The 23,770-nt window shown below is 40.4% G+C and overlaps 1 protein-coding gene across 1 annotated transcript in view; it reads right to left on the reverse strand.

The window, feature by feature from the left end:
• CNTRL (centriolin) overlaps positions 1-23,770 on the reverse strand; it is a 35,107-nt gene that overhangs the window by 425 nt on the left and 10,912 nt on the right. The window contains exons 12-43 of the mRNA XM_035888608.1: positions 22,369-22,522; positions 21,111-21,331; positions 20,239-20,415; positions 19,121-19,255; positions 17,558-17,703; positions 16,900-17,080; positions 15,768-15,947; positions 15,283-15,462; positions 14,595-14,711; positions 14,032-14,176; positions 13,553-13,692; positions 12,889-13,075; positions 12,291-12,601; positions 11,774-11,982; positions 11,384-11,576; positions 10,877-11,007; positions 10,605-10,745; positions 10,359-10,485; positions 9,708-9,872; positions 8,830-8,989; positions 7,976-8,091; positions 6,689-6,906; positions 6,109-6,266; positions 5,778-5,851; positions 4,908-5,096; positions 3,739-3,964; positions 3,223-3,428; positions 2,786-2,926; positions 1,378-1,653; positions 1,218-1,280; positions 436-639; positions 7-74 (exon numbers count right to left, since the gene is read on the reverse strand). Coding sequence (XP_035744501.1) covers positions 7-74; positions 436-639; positions 1,218-1,280; positions 1,378-1,653; positions 2,786-2,926; positions 3,223-3,428; positions 3,739-3,964; positions 4,908-5,096; positions 5,778-5,851; positions 6,109-6,266; positions 6,689-6,906; positions 7,976-8,091; positions 8,830-8,989; positions 9,708-9,872; positions 10,359-10,485; positions 10,605-10,745; positions 10,877-11,007; positions 11,384-11,576; positions 11,774-11,982; positions 12,291-12,601; positions 12,889-13,075; positions 13,553-13,692; positions 14,032-14,176; positions 14,595-14,711; positions 15,283-15,462; positions 15,768-15,947; positions 16,900-17,080; positions 17,558-17,703; positions 19,121-19,255; positions 20,239-20,415; positions 21,111-21,331; positions 22,369-22,522 — 5,339 coding nt within the window. The remainder of the gene's footprint in view (positions 1-6; positions 75-435; positions 640-1,217; positions 1,281-1,377; positions 1,654-2,785; positions 2,927-3,222; positions 3,429-3,738; positions 3,965-4,907; positions 5,097-5,777; positions 5,852-6,108; positions 6,267-6,688; positions 6,907-7,975; positions 8,092-8,829; positions 8,990-9,707; positions 9,873-10,358; positions 10,486-10,604; positions 10,746-10,876; positions 11,008-11,383; positions 11,577-11,773; positions 11,983-12,290; positions 12,602-12,888; positions 13,076-13,552; positions 13,693-14,031; positions 14,177-14,594; positions 14,712-15,282; positions 15,463-15,767; positions 15,948-16,899; positions 17,081-17,557; positions 17,704-19,120; positions 19,256-20,238; positions 20,416-21,110; positions 21,332-22,368; positions 22,523-23,770) is intronic.

Genomic DNA, 23,770 nt, shown 5'->3' on the forward strand with positions numbered 1-23,770 from the left:
GAATGCGACGTCCGAGACCCCACTGGAATAGCTGCACCCCCCCTGGGGAAGCGCTCGAGCCGCGTCAGAGTAGCCTAGGAAAAGCAGTGAAAGCAGGGCTGAGCAACCAAGTAATGTCTTCAATTAGGAGAGGCATATTAAGCTTTAAAAAACAAAGACAAATTTGGCTTTTAAAGAATACAAGGTAAGATGAAGCAGGGGAAAAAAAAAAAAAACCAAACCACCTAAAAACCCCACCAAAACAAACTTTGAGAACTTGTTTGGAGAGGGGTAAGTTGGCCACTGCCAGCGTAACCCAGCTGCAGCACCATCGCCCACCTTCAGGAAAGCCCGGCAGTGCCTTTAAGATGGTGAGCGTGTGACTGCAGCAGCACCAGCCAGCTGAAAATTATTACAATACCAAACACAGAATTCCTGTACACAGCAGAGCATTACCTGTGGTTTTGTTAAAGTCAGAGCATCACGCAGAGAGAGCAGACTTGAGCTTCGGGCCAGGCTCTGTGAGTCCGAAGACGCGGTGCTGACTAGGTCATCCAGTGCATCGACCTGTCGCTTCAAGCTGTGAAGGCTGCCTTCCGTTTGCTGTTTTCCTCTGATTAAAACTTCGACTTGCTTGGACATGCACTGCCGGAGCTGAGCCTAAATACATCGTACGTTCTATTTATATCCAGGTAGGGTAATTTTCACAACTGTATTTAAAAAGTCCGATGACCTTAATGTCACACTGTAAGGGATGTAACGTTAAGAGTCTCAAACCACGAGCAGATGGCAGTGGGTTTGCAAATTATTTTTCAATAGTTCACCTCCTCTCAGGTCAGAAAGCAGCTCCATTTTTATGGCCTTTACCATGAACTGCTTGACGAGAGCGTAACAGCCCCCTGCAAACTAAACTTGGCCATCACCCGTACTTAAAGCGATCACGGGGGCTCCTGACCCAGCGTTTGTCACGTATGCCATAGTATGATGTAAACGAGGGAACCTTGTTGGAATACTCAGAAATCCAATTAACTGTTAATTAAAATTATTCAACTTGATACAGCATGCAGTCACTAGGCTTTCTTTCCCTGTCCCCACCCAAAGATGGGCCGTAGCTGGTCAGTACGGAGAGGGTGGATAGGCCAGAGCTGGAGGAGGATCCCCCGCGCCCCTGGGTGTTTGGATTATCTCTAGAAGGGACCCGGGGGGCGTATTAGCACGAGTGGGAAGAGATGTGGCACCTTCAGCCGATCTTCACGATGCTGCAGTTTCTCTCGGAGAGCCTCTCCACGCCATTGTTCATCCTTTTGGAAACAAAAGCACATTCAGGAAGGGAGCTACAGCTAAAGGTACCAACCCTGACTGCTGGAGCGCAAGCAGCACTTCTGGAAAGCGTTTTACCATCAAGAAGACTTTAGAAAAATTCAGCTTCTCTTCCAACGAGAGGAGTCTTTTGTCAGCAGCAGCAAACGAATCGTCCTCCTCTAAGTTCTCGGATTCACACTGCAGACTTCCCTTTTCTTCAGAAGATGCTTCCAAATCTTCCAACCGTTCCAGAGAGGGTGGGCGTGAAGATTTAAACCCCATCCTAATTTCATCTTCAACCTCCACTTTAAGCAACGTTGCTGCGTTCTGTATTTCCCTTTGTCTCTTTTCCAGGTCTTCCTGAGTTTTAACCTGCATCATAGAACAGTCCCACCGTTTTGCTGTCACATTACAAATGCATCGATCCGCAGGGATTTTCCAGCACAACCGAAAAAGGGTTATTTCTGAGATGTTTACGGCTTGACTTCTGCAATCAGAAGTCACACAACCTCTGGGCAGATGCAGCCCCAATTCTGAGGTTAACGTTGCCTGTGAGGCCCCTCACATGGTGATAGGGGCAACTGAAGTTGTCAAGACACAACTTACTAACTTAAAGCTCTTCGTACTTTGGTCTTGCACAGGCTCCTTGAATGCTTTCCAGCTGCTAACACCACCCTTCTCTGAAGGACCCTATTTTTAAAGGACTTAGAAACAATTTATGAAGGATTTATTAAAGGACGAGAAGGAGTCAGACAACACTGAATCACCTTTTAATTTAAAGCAAGTATCAAAAGAAGGAAATGCTGGCCCAGGTTAGCACTGATGAGCTGTGAAGAGCCTACTGAGTAGCTTTGAACTTTGATAATGTTTAGTGATTTGCATAAATTCTGACTCCAGATATGCCAAGTTCCTATTATCAAACCTTAACACAAAACAGGAGCCGGAGTCCTAATTCCTGACTGAAGCATTGCCTGGACAGAGCTGACAGCAAGTGTTACGGTGCCTTTGCTACATCTCTCGGGAGCACCCAAATCCAATTACTCTTAACGAGTAGCTAGGACTAGCACCTTCCTCAGCCCACCTCCGCGGAACACGGTCTCTTTTTCAGGCATCATTTTACGGGGCGAGAGGGGTTGATCCCTCTGAGCAGGCCCAAACAGTGCCTGTAACGCACTGTGCAGCTGTGCCACCCTGCCACGGCCTTCCAGAGCTGAAGAACTGAAATACCGCGTTAGAGCTCGCAGTCCTACTCTGAGAACTCAGTACACGACTGACTTGCTGGAGTTGGTTTGTTCTTTTTTAAGCCGGGATTACTGAGCTGCCCCATCCTACTGATCGTTCAAACAAAGCTTAACTTCTCCCAGATTTGGGAAAAACCACACAGCAATTTTAAGCAGGTCTATTTCTAATTGCGATACAGCGGACAGGAGAAGATTCAAAACCAATGAAATATAAACTTGTCTGGAAGATCCAGCTTTCCCTCAAGCCCGCCCCTCAGTTATACCTGGGTTTGGAGATCCGTATAATCCTGCTGGATCTGGCCAAGGTCCTTCATAAGGCGCTTGGCTCGTTCGTGGTGGTTGTGTGCTACTTGCTCGGCAGCTGCTACATTGCTCTGCAAACAGTTATTTTCATGCTTTTGTTCCTAGGAAAATGCAGAAAGATTGCCTTTTACTGTCGGCATCCACTGCTGAAAAATGAATCAAGAGAACCCACATCATTTCAGTTAAAAGGCAGAAACAGCATTAGACAGGAATAACTACAGAGGTGTTCTGTAGCACAATCCAGAAATACCAGCGTTTGGTTGCCTCAAGTTCTGTCCAGGCATGAAGTTAATGCATTGCTTTGTTCTTCCTACAATAAAAACGGGTGTTCTACCACCAATTCGCTATTTAAAAGTAACCCAAATCCCCAAACGTTCTCCTCTCAGCCAGGTCTTACATGTAATTTTCTTTCAAGCTGCATCCTTTGCATCTTCATTGCTTCTTTCAGACTCAAGATTTGTTTTTCGGCTTTTTTCCTCTCTGATGCTATCTGATCTTGGAGATGGTTTAGCTCCAACTTGGAGACTTCCAGTTCTTTTTGAAGAGACTGCATTTCTCTGTTTTTTTGTTGCAATTGTAATTCTTTTTCCGAGAGCTGATGTTCTGTAATCAACATTTTTTTAAAAAAATCCTGATTAGCAGAAATGTAAGTGTCTTGGCATATTTCATACCCATGAGGTATTTTTCAAACACAGGAATGTGCCGGGCGATGGTTTGTAAAAACAGACACAGGGTGAGAGGGGACGGAACACCCAAGCTTTACAATTTCAGTTCTCTGAGCAAGTCAATTTAAGGATTGAGAGTCAATCCAGGTGCTGCATTAGAAACCAAGTGAGATTAACAGAAATACAAATGGTTTCATTAGACTGAGAACCCATAAATGGTAACGATTTATTTGTGCAAGGAATCTTACTGCTTTTTCTGACGGTTTCTTCAAGCGCTGCACATCGGGACTCCTCCTTTTCCAGCTTCCTGAGGTTTTCTTCTACCAGCCTTACTTTGGCTGTTGCCTGTTCCAGTTTCTTTTGTTGATCCGTTAGTTCCTTTTCCAATAGTCTTTTCTGATCTTTCACTTTAGCAGTGCATTCTTCCAGTTTTTTTCCTTCACGCTCTGAATTTTGCTTGAGGCGATGAAGAATCTGCCAAAAACACCACCACTTCAGGCTTTAAACTGGTACCAACTCAATGAGAACAAATACCATCACCAAAAGACGCTGTAGAAGGTAAAGCAGCATGAAGTGCAAAGAGCTGCAGCCTAATGCTCCCTACTGACAAAAACCATTCATCAACTTTTCTTGCCTCTCATTTTCAGTACCACTCCCCCTGGTCTTTCTTTTGGCCAACACTTTGTCGACACTGCTCAGCCAATGTAAGTTAATATTACTACAGGAATATATGATTAAGCCCTAATTTTCATGAGGGGCTGATAGGCTTTGCACAGAAATACCGTAGCACAGAAGAACACAAGCCAGCTGCCAATAGCAATCCACTCAAAATCAAAAGGAAACTTCAGGATAAAAAAGCCCTGGAATTTTTTCTGCTTAGTTTTGGAATTACGGAGTGCAGCTGGAGTTAAGTTTTGATTAGTTTCATCTGAAATCCTGTGTATCATTTCAGGTACATGACATAGTTTGCCCATCTCCCAAGAGATATCAACAGCATGGGAAGAAGTTCTCTGAACAGTATCTTGGCAGCTGATAAAAACAGAGTTACAGAGAATAATCGGCACTAGTCCATCTCCTCAGCCACACCAGCAGCCAAGATACCACAGGGCCGAGCGCCCTCCGCTCCGCTCGCCCTTCCTGCACTCACTGCTCTGCGCTGATTTTACAGCAGTTTTGTTCTCAGTTCAGTATAAGGTGACACTGCCAAGGAAGACACAGTCCTTTGTTGTGACACAGTGGTTTTCACTAAAGCATAACTGAATGTTAAGGCTTTTTGTTTAACGCTATTCCCCTAAAAATGAGGCTTCATGTTTCTTAAAGCACTGGTACATTATTACTAAACTTGCACCCAAAACTTTTGAGCCTGCATTATTTTTAGGGGTCAGGTGAAAGCGAGGCAAGTCGGCGGGCTCATTACCGCTTCTTGCTTGGCTAGTTCTGCTTCCTTCTCTTCGATCTCTTTCTGGAGCTGCTGCAGTTGGTTCTCCCTCTTTTTGTGTCTCTCTTGGCAATCCTTACGTTTCCTTAAATACTCTAGGATATCTTCTTTCAGGGTTGCCTGCTCTCTAAGCAACTCATCCTGATGCCTTGTATTATTTTTCAAATCCTGCAATATAAAACAAAATCAGGTGACACAACCAGCTGGTGAGAGTAACAGCGCTCTGGCTGGAAGGCCTACATCTGAAAGAACATAACTTATCGCCCCAACCACACCGAAGATTATGTTCCATTTAAACCAAGCACTGAGTGAATTAACACAATAGGAACCACCAGATGAAAAGCCAGAAGATGCTGGGTTTGGTTTGTTTGTTTTTTAAAAAAGGATCTTCTTCCTATACAACAATAAACCAGGGTGATTTTGCCTCCGTATTCTGGATTGTTTTCTAGAAAGAAGTTGTTAAATTCAAAACCAAAAAAAAAAAAAAATCCACCAAAAAACCCCCCAAAGCCCCCATCAAACCAAACAACCCAAGAATAAAACCAAAAAGCGCCACACGCTCCTAACAATCTGACTAGGAGAGTCATCCCAGTTGCCACTTAAACAGAAGACCCAAACCAGAAGTCTTGTTTGGTTAGGTACCTAGCGTAGGTCAAACCCCTCCAAACTCAGCAAGAACGAGGCACTAAACGAGCCGTTGGTTATCAGCTCTGCAAGCGTCTGCTTTGGAGCTAGCGTGCCTAGATGAAACACAGCTGATGGCCTGCCCGTTTGGTAAGTGACACCCCTGTGTCCGTGCAACAAGCTACTTGCCACGCGAAAATAAGTATGCGTTTCACCAAAACTCACCTGTTCTACCAGTTGAAGCTGTTGCCTGGAATCATTTAATTCTCCTTTCAGCGTTTCTAGTTCTTCCTTTTTTTCTAGAAAAATATTTGGCGACAGAGATTGTCAGTCAGCCATGTGAAATACCTACACAAATGAATTCTCTTTTCATAAATGAATAAACAATAGAAAAGCAGTTTCTAGAAGTTCGATCCTTTTTGACATGTTAAATAACTTCTGCCTGTAGATAACTGAGCATGTTGGATAATTAATATCATGCAGTACAGTTACAGTGTCTTTTAACACAAGAACTCTTAAAATGTATTACAGCTTAAAACCAAAAATTGATCTTTACCTCGAAGATCCTTCTGTACCACAATAATGTCTCCATTCAGTGATTTCTTTTGTTTGTTCAGTAGATCGACCTCCTGCTGCAGGTTTTTAATATCCAATTCCATTTTTTCCATGTTGGACAAAGCAGTTCTGCTGCTATCTTCAGTAGCAGTTAAGTCTCTGTAAAATGTGAATACATTTTCTCAGTTTGTTGAAAGGACTTGGTGAGGACTCTAAGAAACAGCTGGATTTCAGTAAAAGTTTTCTCAGCTCAAGGGGATGATGCTACCTAGCAGTCGTGAGAGCAAGACAGCTGTCCTGTTCGAAGACTTTAACATTTTGCTTCTCAGAATGTTTCTCATTGCATTGCCATGGGGTGAGAAACGCTGTTGCATTCATCAGCTTCATTGCTGAGCACTTTCTGTAAGTCTGCTGTAGACATGCTTAAAATAAAGCCTCCACAGCATTTAAGGAACGGCCTATTCTGTATAATTGGGCACTTCAGAGTTCTAGCTATACTTTTAATTATGATGAACAGACATTCAAGGCACTTCCCATCACTTCTGATCTTTGCAGAAAAAAAAAAAAGTGTTCCCTCCCACCTTCTGGTTTGTGACAACTTATTTTCCAAACTCTGACAGTCTTCTTCAAGCTTTTCCTTTTCTTTATTCAAAGACTCAATATTATTTTGCAGAGTACGCAGTTGAGAAACCAGATGTTCATTTTCCTGACGGTCTTTCTCAAGTAGTTGTTCCTGCCAGTCTACTTCCCCTTGCTGACACTGAAATAATCGCTGAATATTCTCCAGTTTTAACTTCTCCTACAAAAGGAGGCATTGTGCACAACACATTTATACGGTCAAGGAGTAGAACAAGTTATTAACATCTTTAGCTGCAGCAGTTTTAAAAGCTTTCATTCACAGAGATTGCACACAGGCTAGAGTACCCTCTGTCACTACTGCAAGATAGCAGGGATAACTGCTTGAAGTGCCAGCTTAATTTGAGTGTATTTATGATGATGGTTACAACAATTATGAGCATGAGGACTGGGAGATAGGGGTGCCATTCTTTGTTCCATCATAGTTTAACCACCATTTTTCTCCCCTCCTTTCTTCGTGGGGATTTTGAGCGAATGACCACGTGAAGGGCTGCAAGATACTCAGGTAATGCAGTAAGGTGACCGCTTTCAGCATGGCAATAGAAGGGTACCGAGCACGTCAACTAGTCCCTTCTTTTCCATGTCCTTCACAGAAAGAGTACAGAGAGAAGAGGTAAAGTCTTTTAAAGGTAAGCAGCAGGTAATATCTGCTTATATGTGCCTGTAAACGCTCTCTTAGCAAACGCATGTTAGATTTTCTGGAATGACACAGCTAAGTAAAGGAGGGCTATCCCAGACTCTGACCTAACGATCCTGTGGCTACCATGAGACTGGCAAAGGGATGCCGCTGATCTCTCTGCCTGCAAAGTTGAATGTCTGTATTTGTCAAGAAGAGACGAGCTGAGCTAAAATACCTTTTTAATGGTAAAGAAGATCCAGCTCAGATAGTAAACTGTCTTCCATACTTCCTCTATGCAAGTGAGGACATGGATGGAATCCAGATAAAAAGACCGTGGAAGCTAATGCTAAGAGAACAGCATTCATCATTCTCCAGCCACAGAAGAGCCTTCTGTCTTTTTGCCTGCTCTCCCTCACATGCACCAACACCCCCCACCCTGCCCCCCCTGTTATTTTAAAGGGCCTAAGCAGACTTTTCTGTGATAAGCTGAAATGAGACCAGGAACGGATTGATTTAAAAGTGTAGGGACTCTGTTACCCAGATCTTAACAGAACCACAGAATATGCATATCTAGTCTTCCAGTGACTGTATTGGCTACAGAAGAAATACTTACTTCTAGAATTGCAACCTGAGTCTTTTCTAGCTCATTAACCTTTTGGTCATGTTGCAGTTTCAAACCTCGAAGTTCATTATTTTCAAGCTCCAGCGTTTCCAGAACATGTTTCAGTTCTAGCAAGATGAAAGAAATAAAATGTTATTACAAGCACATCGAGTGCATTCTATTTGCAAAAAAAGGCACCAAGGAAAAATTAAGAGATACTGTATTGATATTAGCCCTGTAAAAACTCCTCCTGTTTTCAACTGCTGTCAGAGGCACCAGGTATTACACCTGATGCTGTTCTACCAGCAAGTCGCAGGTCCCTGGATGTCCTGCTCTTCCTGCTCCCTTGGGAGTTATTCTGGGACAGAGTATCTGACTGATAAAACAATGAAAGGAAATATTTCAGAATGAGTACAAAATTTGCAAAGTGCCGCTGCTTATGCTTTCTGCAATCTGACAGGATGTAACGGCTTGGAAGGAGATTCCTCCATTTCCCTGCAGATCCTGATGTTCAATTCTTCTTCTGTGAATGCGGCACAACTAGCTCATGTCTCCTAACCACACAGCGCGTGAGGGTGAACTTTACTGATGAGTCCTGACGGCAGATTTGTTTCCATTTCTCTCTGGCATGAAAACCTCTCATCCCAAATACAAAGCAGCCGGAAGCACTGCCTCAACTTAAGCAAAGGGAATCAGCCAGCTCTGTATAAACTACTGGAATTACAGGGAACTCTTCCTCTGCAGTCGTTCACAATATTTTAAAAGGAGTGAGGAACAGAAGACCGCAGTTACGTACAACTAAGAGCTCAGAGTGTATTTCTTTTCAATCCGCACAAAACACTTACCTAGTAAAGCCAGGGACATACCTATCTTATGCTTGGTAATTTGCCCAAGTATTCCTTGAAGATTTTCTTCCTCTTTTCCAATATCCTTCTTTATGAATGAAAGCTGGGCTCTTTTCTCATTAATCTGGACATCCAGTTCTTTCCTCTCACCATTAAGCTCCTCCAGAAGTAGTTTTATTTCCTGTGGAAATATATTGGTGTTAGAAGGAATGCCATTACATGCCATTGTAAATAAAGTTCTCCTTTAAATAGAAGTTCTAAATATTTATAAAATTTAAAAAGTCTGTCACCAGTATTCCAGTCAATTTAATTCCAGAGTTTATAGCTACAGTCAATGGTGTAAACAAACAAAAAATACCACATATTTAGGTTAAAGTCTTGCTTGTTGACAATTTCTAGTAGCAATCTTGCAAAGATTTTAATCCACAAGTCTGACCAGAGCACAGTCATTCAAGTGAACAACAGGCAGGCCTTAAACCAGGAATAAAACAAAAAGGAAGTACAGAATCCTTTCTAAGTAAATGGGGATGGAGACAGCTGACTTACACCAGCTTTGTTGTGTTTTACACACGCTGATCAGACTGATTTGCTCTAGAAGCTGCTTGTCTCAGCAGCAGTGAGTCATGCAGAGACTTCTATTTAATGTAATTTAGTTCTCAAGGGACCAATCCTGTAAGTATTACTGGAACTAGGGAGTTCTACTTCTTATTTGTGCCTCTGGACCAAGCTCTGAGCCACACAAAACCGTAAACATGCTTGTTCTATTTTTCAGTGGGTTTTGGGAGGTTGTAGAAAGCAAAATTGATTTTGTGCAGACTTTATGGGATGGTTTTGATACTTCTATTCTTTTGCTGTTCTTCAGAGATACAATGTATTGAAAACTCATTTGGAAAAGTTACTCTTATCTGGCGTAGTTTTTCATTTGCTTCCGTCTCTCCATCTCGAAGAGCTTCTTTGAGGTCACCTTTCTTTTGAGAAATACAGTCTTGAAGGACATGGAGCTCTTCTTTTCTTTGATTTAACTGTTGCTCCAGAAACAAGAGCTCTTGTTGCTGAGCAGTAATCTACAAGGTAGAAGTTTAACAGAAGAAGTGTCTGAAGGTTTTTATTTTTGTGGCTACACACATGCACAACAACAAGTGCAGGACATTGTTCCCTGACAGAGATTTGAGTTGTATAACGTGTAAGGATCCCACCAGGGCAATGAGCTGCATTTGCTAAACCTGTGTAATACAGCCAGTACTAAAGACTAAGGTCTGATCTGGACAGTGCAGTCCTGCACCTCAGAGAGTTAAGTTTCTTATTCTGAAATGCAGTAAGAATTGTCATCGAGAACTCTGCAGTCACATTTATTATGCAGAATCGCCAGCGAGATTGGGATCATACTTGTTATTGAGACAAAACAAGGAGAATTCAAATTACCAACATTAAAATAAACTTAAGAATGAAATTCTTCAGACAAGGCAGTTCAGAACTTAAAGATTCTTCTCAGGTTTGTTACCTCAAAACCAATAAAATTGATAGTCCAGAGTTAGTAAGATAAGCCCTACCTGATCTTTTAATCTTTCCAGTTCAGTTTTCTTGCCGTGAAGAAGGTTTTCTGCTTCTCTAAGGATTTGGAGGTGATGTTCTTCATTACCTTCTGCAACTTTAATATCTCCTTGAAGCTTCTGAAGACTGACAGTGAGGATGAACACATGACTCAGAATAAACAAGAATACTTTAGGCAGTAACTTACCAGAGAAGGACATCTTTATTTTATCTAATACAGTTTATGGTAAATTAAAAATACTTACCTTTCAGTTAGCATTTCTATCTTCTGGTTTAACGACTGGAACTCAGAGTCTCTTGCAGCCACCATTTGGTTGATTTCCTTCAAAATACCTTCTTGTTCCCTCTTATGCTGTTCTAAATCCCTTGTATCTGCCTGTAATAACCTAAAGAAGCATTTACGCCTTTTATTATTAACATTTTAACAGTCCTCCCTCTCCAAAACCACTGTCTTGATATTTGAAAGCATCTTGTTCTCCTCATCCCCATTTGATACAAACTGACAAGAACAGCGTACCTTAATTGCTGATCTGCTTTCACAAGTTTAATGGCCACTTCCTGAGCCCTTCGCTCTAGTTCCTTTGCCTCAGTTTCGGTATAGGACAAATGCTGTTTGGCATGATTGTACTTCTGAATAGTGTCTTTAGTCTAGAGCAAAAATTGAAGATTTTCGAGACAAAACATTTCCATCTTACGCTTTCCACATCCGTAACCCTGCCGGTTAGCTGTCTAAAGATGACCTCCTCCTAGCTTGAATATCCCACCTGAGCTTTCTCCCTTCGTATACCATGAAGTAGAACCTTTTCTCCTCTCTTGTCTAGAACAGAAAAGCTTCCTCCTCTTTGGCAAGGACTGAAACATTTTCTTTTAGCAAGGTGACATATTTTCCAAATAGAAGCATTTTAAAAGGCTTCAGGTTATCCAAGTGAAAATAAACTGCTTAGTCAAACAAAAATCCTCAGCTTAAAACAATCTTAACACAACAAGCAAGTTCTTCTGCATTTCGAGTTACAGCTTTACTTACTTTCCCCCGTGTGCTCTCAAGTTCCACTTCAGCTTCTGAAAGTAGCCTATCTGCCTCTCTAAGCTCTGCTCGTCGTTTCAGAAGAGTCTTCTCTATACATTCAATTTCATCTGCAATATCTTCATGATGTTTCAGAGATTTTTCTAGCTGCAATTCTGCAATAAGGTTGTCAGTATACCCTTCAATGAAGTCCCTACAGGTCAGGAAGAAAGACACGGAATTAAAATACAAAATTCCAGAGGCCCAGAGCCTCTTGAAGTGCTAGTCCATTACGAATACTGTACAGCCAAGAACATTAATTGTAAACAAGTCAAAATTAACTTTTTCTGGAAAAAAGTTCAGGTATTTCCACACGCTTACTTTAAATGCATTCTAATGCAATATTCTTACTTGTGTTTGTTATGTTTTTGAGCTGCTCTTCGTAGCTCTGCTACTTCTTGTTCCAACTCTTCTCTTTCTTGCACGAGTTCTTCAATGTTTTGATGCAATTTTTCCACCTCTTTTTTGCATTTATGCTCAGCTGCTTCTGACAATTTATCTTTGTATTTCTGAGACTTTAAATAATACACAGTGTCTTCTAGCCTTGAGACTTCACTCTCCTACATACAGGAAAGAGAACAACAAAATCAAGACCTATTTTCTACGTCAGTCTTCCTGAGACACAAGGAGCAGCTACAGATAGCAAAGACTGGACTGTTAACACTGAAGACAGAGCATTCTTATCAGATCCAGAACCTTCCTAGCAGACTTTTTTATTTTTGTGTAAAACCAGACTACCCAATCTGTGATAATGAGGCTTTGCTTTTTGCTTTTTTTTTGAGAAAGCATATGTTATAAAGATGCTCCTCCTCCATTCCTAAGTCAGTTGCCTATGGTTAAACCTGCAGCTTACAGCTCTGCACCTTACCAAATCGTGATGTTCAGGCACATTGCAGTGAAGCACTCCAAGAGGAATGAGCGGGACAGTGAAGTTTGGAGGAAGAGGGCCATAAACAACTTGGGCTCCCACAGGAGGCGGGCCGTAGATAACAGACCCAGGAGCAACTGAACCTCCGCTTGCTGCTGCAGGAGGAGGGCCATAAACCACGGTTCCCTGAGGTACAGGAGCACCGTCTGGAAGGACTGTGTAAATAACTGTCCCAGGTGGTGGCACAAAAGGAGGGTCTTTGGCAACACGAGTTTCTTCATTTCCTTCACTATCTTCTTTTGCTCTTCTATCTTTACCAAAAAGAAGAAAAAGAAAAAAAAAAAAAAAAAAAAAAAAAAAAAAGATATTTTTAATCACTTTTTCAGTAAAATGTATTTTTCAAATGCACATTTTAAAATCACACACATTCTATGTAATGTACAAAAATGTAACAAACACTGCTTAAACTGAATAACGACTTCATCAGTAATAAACATTTACAATTCACTCATGCACATCGAAAAAATCCACTATGAGCCCTAAGCAAGTCCATCGTCAGTATGCTCCTTAAAATTTTGAGACCATGAGACTGACTTACCTTTACCAGAATTTGTTTTGTACAACCTATTTCTGACTGGGGAATAAACCCAACATCCTCCTTGATTGGGCAAATCTTCCTTCCTGCACTGCCCGTCCTGGCCGCACCCTCTTCTGGGTGGGGAGGTGCCACAACACTGTAAACATACTCCAGAATCTTTTGTGCTGTGGGAAGCAGGAGTTGAAGCCTAAAAGAAAAAAGAATACCTGTTAATCTAGAAATAACAAATCACATAAAATAAACTATTTGTTGTAGACACTCAGTTTTTCAAGAACAGGTTATACATACTCTGCTTTCTCTCACTTCCAAGCATGGTGCTGCTTCAAAAGAGAGCATTAAATATATTTTAACAATATTTCTCTAAAAATTCAGACAAATGCTGTTTTGCAAGAAGTGTTTGTCTGTAATGTCCCTTTTTAACCTTCACCTAAATGAATTTACAGTACTGCATTTTGAATAGTTGTCTCCGGATTTTATGTGTACTAGATTCCTATTACTACACAGTACCAGGCTTTATCAGGGAACATCTGTGTATGGGTTGTTTCAGTATTTCTCTTACATGTCAGCCAATACTTTTTCTTAAATTTCTCCCAGACCTAGCAAGTTTATAACGGACTTTCCCATATCAAATGGCTTTCCACATAATAGGATTTCTATTTCTGACCTGTGATGATGGCACATAGTACCAGTATCCCCTTCTTTTCAATGGATCTGCTATACCGGTGATGTAATCATTCTGGTATGAAAGCACATTTTTGAGCGCAGCAATTTCATCTTGTAAGCTGTCAATTTCGTCTTTGTTAGCTGTAAATTAATCACAGTTTTATAGGCATATAAGGCAAATAATTAAGTCTTAAATACTGCATTCAGCATTTCAAATGCACAGTGAAACACTACTTCAGGTAAGTTCCATCTTGCTGTTTGCTTCATATACGTAGATACAGAGAACCCACTGAAGCAACAGTGACTTAAGGACTGAATGTATCCTGTATAGGAACTATACAGGAAGGTATCCTCAACAGTTTATTCTCCCATAATAAACTTCCAGAGCTCTCAGATCAAACAGCAAGAAATATGGAAAAGAAGGTGAAGCCTTCTGTATTCATGCTTATCAGCAAGAAATGGAGATAAAAAAGAGACTACCTGTCCCAACGTTATCCAACAACCATCTTAAACGGTCAATTTCTGCTTTTTGTTGCTCCATAGCTTCATTTAATTTATCAATTTCAAACTTCTGAGAGCTCGATGCAATAGTCTTCTCACCAGCTTTCTCCATTTCATGCTGAAACTATTTAAAATATAAGTTTAAATCAAAGCAAAGCACTTCAGTCTAAGTTAGGCTGTGCTAAAACTTTTTCAAACATGCCCATCCATGCCTACTAAAATGCTCACTCAGCAAAACGCATGTACCACTTTGATGCAACAAAATTGTTCTTCCCACCCCCTCGTATGACCAAGACTTACACACACAGCCACATAAAGTCATTTAAGTTTCCTTCAAAGTCAGCTACTCCAGTCAGTAAGCTTTTCATTTTGTTCTTTGGCAGATGTCAGGGGAGGGAAGAGCATTGTGACTTGGGAAAACTTGAGGAAAAAGGGCAGGGCAGACACCTCTAAATACGGCATTTTCAGAAACTCATTGAACCAACAGATCTAAGTATTTAATCCTTCTCATATAATATAGAGCGAACATCACTGCAACCTACTTGTCCTTCCTTCTCCTTGAGGAGTTGTTGTAACAATTCTATTTCTGCTTCTGCTCTGGCAAGATCCCGAGCTGCACGAGCTGCCTCAGCACAGAACTCTTCGGCTTCCTCAATCTCCTAAAATTGAAATTTTGGTTTGAGCTTTGGTTTGCAAGAATACTTCACAAGCTTGCAGATGTCTCATGCAGCTTTGTGAAAAGCTGACTAATAAGAAGTATCAGCACTTGGCTGTTCTAAAATTCCAGAAACTGGCAAAGATTATGTAAAATCATGTTTCTCCTTTAGCTTCACAGTATTTCTACAGAGGAGGTGGTAGTATGTAGCAAAAATGGCTCCGTTTGAAAGATTGGAAGTCTAAGAACAAACTTCCATAGTCCCTTCTTTTGCTTTTCCATCTTATGTCACTATCTATTATCTATTGTTTGACTTTCAATTGATAAGACATTAAACTTGTCTCTCCCTCACCTTCTAACACACAGCAAGAAAGCCTGTCCATACCCAAATTTGCTCAGGCATTCATCTACTGTATTTCAAGATGAGACTCTGTCTGAAGCAAGAGCTCCTGTACAGCAAAACAATTCAGAATAATGCTTTGAACCTGAATTAAAAGACACCACCAGGACCGCTCCCATTATGATGGCATTAGAAAGCACTACTTATATACAAGCAATTATCAGTGTTGATTTACCTCAGCTCGCTCCTGATTAATTCTGAGAACAGTCCCGTGAAGAGCCTTTAGCTGATTTTTAGCAATGGAGAGCTCCGTGGCTGCCAGTTGATCTGAAGTGATGATTGCTCTCTTCAATTCCTTCAGTTCTTTATCTAGACTGACAAGTTGCATTTGTGCCCTGGCATCTTCTATTTTTTTCTGGAACCAGGAAAACAATAGGTTTTATAAGTTTCAAGTAAAAAGCAGCACAGACGAAAGGCTTTCTGTTGTTACGACTTTTTTCCCCACGCATATCCCTTTTTGTATTGTGTCCACAGAAGGAACAGAAAAGAAACCTAAAGCAAGGACAACCAATACAATTTAAGGAAAAGAAAGATGTTATATTTAACCTCCATGTTCTTCCTGTACTTGATCTATCTTAGAAAGCGAAATAATTCAGATGGTTTTGAATCTTCTTTTTGTGAGCACACACAGTGCATAGACTTGTCCTTACTCATTCCTACCCTTTTCTCTAAATCTTCCAGCTGAGCAAGAATAGTCTCTTTCTCTTCATCTGCCTCTTGGAGCTGTTGATCAGCAAGGCCCTGAATTTCTTCCATGCTCTTTATTTTTTCATGTAAACGTTGAATTTCATTCTCTAACTGGTGGACCTTGTTCTTATTCTGCCTGTTTTCAGCTTTAACCTATAAGAGAAATAAGTTAGAATGAGTAGCCAGAAATTTTTCAACCAAAAGCCACCCTATTTTAATGATTTACAGAAATAACTTTTTGGGAAATGCAGTTACCAGCCTACTTTGTACCAGAAGGAAAAAGAACTGCTTTGCCACTGTAACTACTACATTTTAAAAGTGCACAAGTTATTTCAATAGTAGGATGTATAACAATGTTTCAAGGAGGTTACTGGCTATATTTTTCTACCTATGATTAAATTCTTTGCTGCCTCTGAGACCTTTCATTGAGTCTAAATTCTAATTCACCAAATAGTCAGGCAAAAATCATAAAGACTATTAAAAAAAAAAATGTTACATGAACACCAAAAAGTGGGCCTCTCTTTGTTACCATACAGCTAAAATTAGAGATTGCTTGTGGAAGTTTTAATGCACATTAAACCCTTCTCCTCCAAGCAACATTTTTGCAAGCTTTATATAATAGAAGCCAACAAAAGGTTGCAAAGGACCATGTGTCCTGTCAAATACCCGATTTAACACTTTTAAAAAGAAAACAAGAATGGATGATTTCACTCCTTTAACCAGAATTTCACAGTATACACAGTATGAAAGCAGTCAATTTTTTGTTTTCCTCTTCAGACGCTTTTGCCTGCTTACATTTTCTTTATAATGAAAATTACTATGTGACTTAGATTTGTACACAATAGGAAAAATCAAAACTCTAACAATGGTTAATATTCCTGTTCTAATCATGAGTAACAGCACCCTGCTCTGACCCAAGTTGTCAATGTGTTTCTGACAAGCAAACGTATTCAATTTGTCTACCTTCAGTAAAATTCTACTTCTCCGATTGATGGAGGGTAGCAAAGCTTCCTCCCTAGTGAAACTTGATCCTTCAGCTGCAAGTTACATTTTTTAGACTAAGCTGAAATTGTCTTACTCTTGCTTTTGTTGGTTTGATACGTGCCTGCCTATATTTCTCCTGTACTTCTTCCAGATTTTCCTGCTGGGACACCATTTCTTCCTGCAATTGTCTCTGTCTAGCCCATGCTTTCTCTTTTTCCCTTTGAGCATCAGCAAGGATGTCATTAAATTCTTTCTGCAGATTCGCAAGGCTTTTCCCTAAAACATCAGCTGAATTCTGACATCTGAAAGAGAAACAATCCAGGTTCCAAGACAGAAAACAGTGATTTAAAATTGTGCTAACAGATACTGAAATAACAAAGCCTAATATAAGAGTATTTATATTTAAGACATCCCATGTAAATGATACAGGTGCAGCACTGAACACGTTATGCTACACAGACAGACCTCCACCCCGTCTCGATTTATACTATTCTGTCTTTGTTTATTACCATTCTTTGTTGCTGGGGACAAAAGGGGGAGCAGGGGGAAGTGTGCCCTGTCCCTTGCAGTGAGACCCAAGACAACTGTATATTTCCCTCAGTAACATAATTACTGAGCTTAGGTGCTGCTCCCTTAACAACCACAGGGTGCTGAAGTTCATGTCTGAACTGCCCCAAGGCGCACTGAGTAGGATGCAGCACACATACCTTGTTGCTGTCATGTACTTAGCACTTTCACATGCACAAACCTAACACTGTTTGTACTTTTATTTTACTCACTCAGTCTCTCCAACTCCTGTCCGAAGATTTTGCTTGAGTTCATTTATACGAGCTAAGACTTCCTCAGGATGAATTAAGTTGCCAACTGCATGGTTTAGCTGATTCTGAAGATCTTTAAGCTGTTGTTTCAGGAGATTATTGTCTCCCTAAAAAAGAAACAGACAAAAAAAACCCCACCCACACAACCATAAGCAAACAAAAGCACAAATGATAAAAGGTAGAATTTTTATAATACCTAGGTCTGGTTTGGGGTTTTTGTTGTTGTTGGGATTTTTTGGGGGCTGGGGGGGGTGTTGTTTGTTTGTTCTGTTTTTTTAAATAGAGTCCAAACATTTTTTTCAGTGTGGCCTGAACCAATACCAACAACAAAACAAGAACACCCCAAACAATCTTTGCCTTTCAGTTCCCTTTATGTTGACAAGTATTTAAACGCCAGTTCAAAAATGATCTTATCCTTTCCTTAAGCTAAGGAAGTACTGTCTTTACGTAAGCAAAGCCCAGTGGCATACAGAAGCCTGTCACACTATCTGTCCATAATAGAGGATGGAACAATTGCAGACACTGTCCCAGCCACTAGACCAAGGAGTGACACTTGTCCTGGCCCCACTGGTCTTGAACTCTTGGCAAGCTTCAGCAACAATGACAGTGCTAATGTCTGGTGAGGATCCTCTATAAGCTGTTCCTGAAGTGGCAAGGCAGTTGGACTAGATGTTCATTGTAGGTCCCTTCCAAATGAGCTACTCTATTCGATTCTGGTGGTCACTGTACACTCCGAGGAGTATGTGAGATAAGAAAAAGAATCTGATGGATACAAAGGAGGACTGAACCCAGCCTTCCCACAACGAGGGAAACTGCTTTAATCATGCAGCACTTAAAAAAAAAAGTTGTTTTTTTTTTTGCCAGCCATATTTTGAAGATATGAACTTGAAGATACTTGAACCCAGTATGTTACTCTTGCCTATAGAAATCCTGTTGATGGAGCCTTTCAAGCAGCTTTAGGAAAAGGAACACTCAGTTTCTAATCTCCATTAAGATGAGGCACCGATTTGTGACACTGTATTAGAGATGTTTCTGTACACCTATGCAGTTCATGAAATGCCTGTGAGTTCAAGGATCACAGGCTCTGTTGCCTATTGTACTTGGATGCCATTACTGGTTTATGGCAATTAAGTAATATTCCTCAGGATCACAGCTTTCAACAGAGGCAATAAATTCCACTTTAGGTATTACGTCAGTTTTTTCTTCTCCATCCAAATAGATTTCTTATTGACATGTACCAGATGAAGCTTGTGGGAAATTAAGATACATACAACAATTTATCAGTCCCTTTGCAATATAACTGAGCAGCTCTGAAATTATTTCAAAGGTCAATCTAAATATCTAAAATAGACAGATAAAAAGACTATGGTGTAGGGTCTCTAGACAAGAAAACTGAAGTCAGGAAAAGTCATAAATACTACAAGACTCACACAGAATCCTTTAAAATTCTCATCACTTTCTCCTTGGGGAGTGCGGAAATATGCTGCTTATCAGGTAACTTTTAAAAGGCAACAAATACTTCACCTGCAATTGTTTGAACTGAGAAAGGAGCTTATAGTTTTGTTGTTCCTTCTCTTCTGCTAGTTGTGCTTTGGTCAGAGCATTCTCTAATGCTTGCCTTTCTTTTTCAAGTTCAGCTTGCAGGGCTGACAGTTCCATCTGCAAACACAAAAAAACCTCAGATTAATATCCCACCCCCAACCATCACCCAAATACACAACAGCTATATTTCTTGAAACAGTGACAATATGACAACGCCTCCTAAAAAAACCAGCAGAACTCCAACCATCCCAAATCCAACCCATCATGTATAGGTAACAGGTATATTTCCCAAAATATTGTCATCATCATGACTTGTATTGTAAATTCTAATCTAGGCCTAGCACGGGCATGTCCGACAAGTAACCGACAGATTTACATTTTATCAGTGATCTACAGAGAGCTTTCAAGTTTTTCTGAAGCATCAAACCTAAAAGACTTGGAAGGGTTGGAGACAGAACACCACACTTTACTGTTTCACGTTTTTATTTCTGCCTGCAACCTGGAACGTGCAGTTGGAATACGTCTTGCAAAAAAACCCCACCATGCTGATTTGTGATGAATAGAAACTGAACCAAGATAGTAGTTACTGTACATCATCACCATCCACGAATCCAAATGAGGATCCCCAACAGTAAGATACAATGGGACTGTACATTGCACAAGCATACATTCTTCTTCCCCAGCAGAAAGCTACTACTTTATATGACCAAAAAAAAAAAAAAAAAGTATATTTTCTATAAAACTCTATTTCTACTACAACAAGCAAAGGCAAACTCTCTTTCACCCGCTACTTTTCAGAGTGTCATTGCTTTACTGCTATTTCTTTGATGTGTGCATGTTTATCTCTTTCCAAAAAGATGCAGATTATTACTTTTCTGTTAAATATGGTGAATATTCTTTACTGGGTCCCCGGATGATCTGCACATTGCTTCAGTGCAGTTACAAGTCCTAGCAAACTGACACTACCTTCCATCTGGGGGCACACCTAAACCAACAATTATTTGCAAGTCAGCACTGGAGACATGGTATGGAGAAAAGTTTGGTCGTCCCTTGTCCTGGGATATATCATCCCCTTGGCAATGTAAAAGCTCTGTTCTTACCTGGCTAAGTTGTTTCAATCTTTCCAATTCTTCTTTTTGCTGATTGGCTTCCATGTCTCTGTCTCTTAGCTGGGCTTCCAGTTCAGCCTCATAGGCGCTGATGTCCCCTTGTGCATCTCTAAGTGACTCATTTATTTCTCGCTGCTCTTGGAGTGCACTCTCTAGCATTGTAATTTCCTGGAATTTTACATTCATTTTAGAAACATGTACACAGTAGAGCCAGGATCTCTTAAAGTACATTGCCTCTCTTCCTCTGTTACTCAGGAACTCCTCAATCGATGTGACAGCAGACAGATCAAAACAGACACATTAACCCTAATCACTGAACACTGAAACCTAAAGCTAGGTGGCACTACCACATACAAAGGTCATGTCTGGGACAGACTGTACGAAAATCTGCACTCAAGTTAGCAAGGTGTAGCTTAAAGTAATACCAGAGACAAATGTGTGTTAAGGTTTACATAAAACTTATCAGGATAGTAAGGCAGCTCTCTAAGCAATTAGCTGATAGGACAGATGCAAGCTAATAACACACACCTCCTCAGCTAGTGCCCACAGTTTTCACTAATGCAATTCACTGTGATATTGACTGCAAATCCATTTTTAGTAACGTACGAAAGGCAAAGCCTGCATTTCCAAGACACCTTCCATAAAGTATGGACTTACTGTATGTCTCTTGCAACTGGTTTTAAAGGCCAAAGTCTGTTCTTAATGTGCATGGGCACATCTAATTGAAGTTACCATATCAAAACAATATTTTTTTTCAAGGAACTCTGCTTTGCTATTCCCAATTTGGTAATTTGCTTATTTCTTTTTCAAGTTTATTCTTAGGTATCTGAATTTTTGGGAAGAAACACAGTATTAAGCCTTACTTTTCTCATATTTTCTGCATCCATGGCAACTATTTCCAGGTTGTTTCTTTCCTCCCCCAGATCTGCCAGTCTTTGTAGCAAAGATTCTTTATCCTTCTGCAACTCCTTACACTCATCATTGGCCTGTTTTGCCTGACACTTAACACTTTCCAGGTATTCCTGTAATCCATTGATAATACTTTCTAAATCCCTTTTCAGTGCTTCATTTGTTGCTATTTGACCTGCAGAAATGCAAAACAAATTTGACATAATTAGGAAGCCACACTTAGTTATGAAACAAACAAAACTGCCCTTCTTAATCTTCTTTAAGATGTTCACCTACTGAAACACACAGTAACAAGTAGTATCTGGAACGTAACCAGAAAATGCCTATGTTGTATTTTAAAGGCTAGGAGTTCCCATAGTACTGTGTTAACCTGACCACTGGAAGAGTCAAAAAGAAAATGCAGTTCTTTGTGCATTCCCACCCCCCATTTAAGATGACATTTACTACCTTCACACCTAAGTCAATTTTGTTTCAATTTTTCTATTCATGTTCTTTTCTGGGATATTTCTTTTCACATAGACTAGGTATATGGTAAATGGACACATGAGGTTAGGTCACTGATGTCATTAAGTCAGTTTCCCAAACTCAGATACCAAATTGAGGCACAGAATGTAAGAGACACTTCTAGAGAGGCTACCATCATATGAATGAATCTCAGGCAGCTCAAGTACTAGCTACGTAACAGCTCTTTAATATTTTAGATTATTCTCTGAAGTAGAAATGAAAAATCAACATCATAAGGGTACTGAATTATTAAGACTTCACTCATACAATTAAAAGCAGAGTAATCCTTTCTTCTGCTGTGACAACAAAATCGCAGATCACAAGGTTATGTCAAGTAACCAACCACTCAGTTCAGACTTGATCAAGGGCCTTCCTGCCTTGACATTTTGATCCTGAACCCCAGAGCAACAAATCAGTCACTTAATCAAAGCAGTTGTTTGCTTCCCCCCACCTTAAGAAAAAAAAAAAAAAAAAAAGAAAGAAAATCCTGCAAACTACATCCCCTGACCACATATCAGTGAGGTGACTTAGAAAAAAAAAAATTTAAAAAAGGTACATGAAGTCTCCTTTTAGATCAGTTAAGAATAGTTTTCAACCTCTTCCTACACATTCTGTATGTAAGCACAGATAAACAAAACTGAATCCTCAATTCTATTGTCATGTTATCCTAGGCACAACAAATACTGCAAGACAAAAAGACAAATTCACCATCAGTGAGCTGTTGCTCCAAGTCCTTGATTTCCTCCGCTTCCTTAGCAATCCGAGAGAGCATCTCATCCAAGCGACTCTCAAGCTGCTTGTAATGTTTGTTCATTACATCAAACTGCTGTTCTTTACTTGATTTTTGAGCTCTCATGTGAACCTGCAAATTAAGTTGTAAAAGGTAAAGTGGGACAACAATCAATACAGATTTAAAAAGTCTAATCAGTATTCTAGCTCACTTCTGCAGTGTCTTACTACCAGCAGTGACAGTCACAAGCGCAGCACATGTTGTGATGCTTGGGGGAAGGGGACTAGGGTGGGGGTTTTTTTGGTGGTTTGGTTTTTTGGGGGTTTTTTTGGTGGTTTTTGTTTGTTTGGTTGGTTTTTTAATATTTCTCCTCATTAGTACCCCACAAAGAATCCCAGATAGGCAAGCAATCTGTGTGACTAACAGCACCCTTAGCAGTCTCCCCCTTGCCCAGGCATGATGAATAAGGCCTGCATTTATAAACTCTTACTCATGGCTGCTACCTTTCTTCCTGCCTTTCCTTTTTGTTACACCATTTCCAGTTTCATTCAAGAACAAACATGATTTCCTCCAGAAGCTTTAATCCTGTCATCCTGCATTGCCTTCACAGCAGATGATGCTTTAGAACGTGTCAGGTCACCACCCGAAGGAAAATCCTCTGAACAACCAGAAAGTCAGGCAAACTTTATAGCTAAGGCTTACTTAAGGCAGATTTTTTTTTTTTTTTTTTTAAATATTTCTGGGAAATACACCGTACCCACAGCTAACACAGGCTTTGGGCAGGGCTTCAGGCATTTTGTAGGAATTTAGCCGATTGTTTCGGCTGTATTCAAAACTTGGTTATCAACACATTATACTGCTGTTTCCCACTGGTATGAAATTACTCACAAATTACTCAAATGTCAGAAAACTTAGAAAAATACAGAATTATACTGTCACGATAAACAGTGCCTTTTTCTTACTACTCAAACAAATAAATCGAGCTAGCAGTAGAAATTTTAAATACAAGTTCTCAGAAAAATCACTTATAAAGTTGCTTCTATAATAAAAGGAATGGGTAAAAGCATAGCTTTCTGTATTTTTAACGCATGCAGCCGGAAGTTCTTCCTAACATCCACGTTAGTACAATTCAACCGGTCACCTCGTTAAAGACAAACTCCCTTCGGCTTTCAAAAGTGAAATTTCAACAAGTAAAAGCCCCAGCAGAGGCGCCGCCGCTGAGTCATTTTGCTGCGGCTGCTGAAGAGCGCGGTTTAACAAAAAAAGAACCCACCCCGACACTTACAGCTCTGCCTTTGTTTTTTCTTCCTTCGGGGTCATTTGCCAAACGCCCCGGCACCGATCTAGAGTTCATGTGACTGAAGAGCCGGTATCTTCAGC

The sequence above is a fragment of the Egretta garzetta genome, unplaced genomic scaffold, assembly GCF_000687185.1.
Source record: "Egretta garzetta isolate BGI_Z169 unplaced genomic scaffold, ASM68718v1 scaffold211, whole genome shotgun sequence".
NCBI lineage: Eukaryota > Metazoa > Chordata > Aves > Pelecaniformes > Ardeidae > Egretta > Egretta garzetta.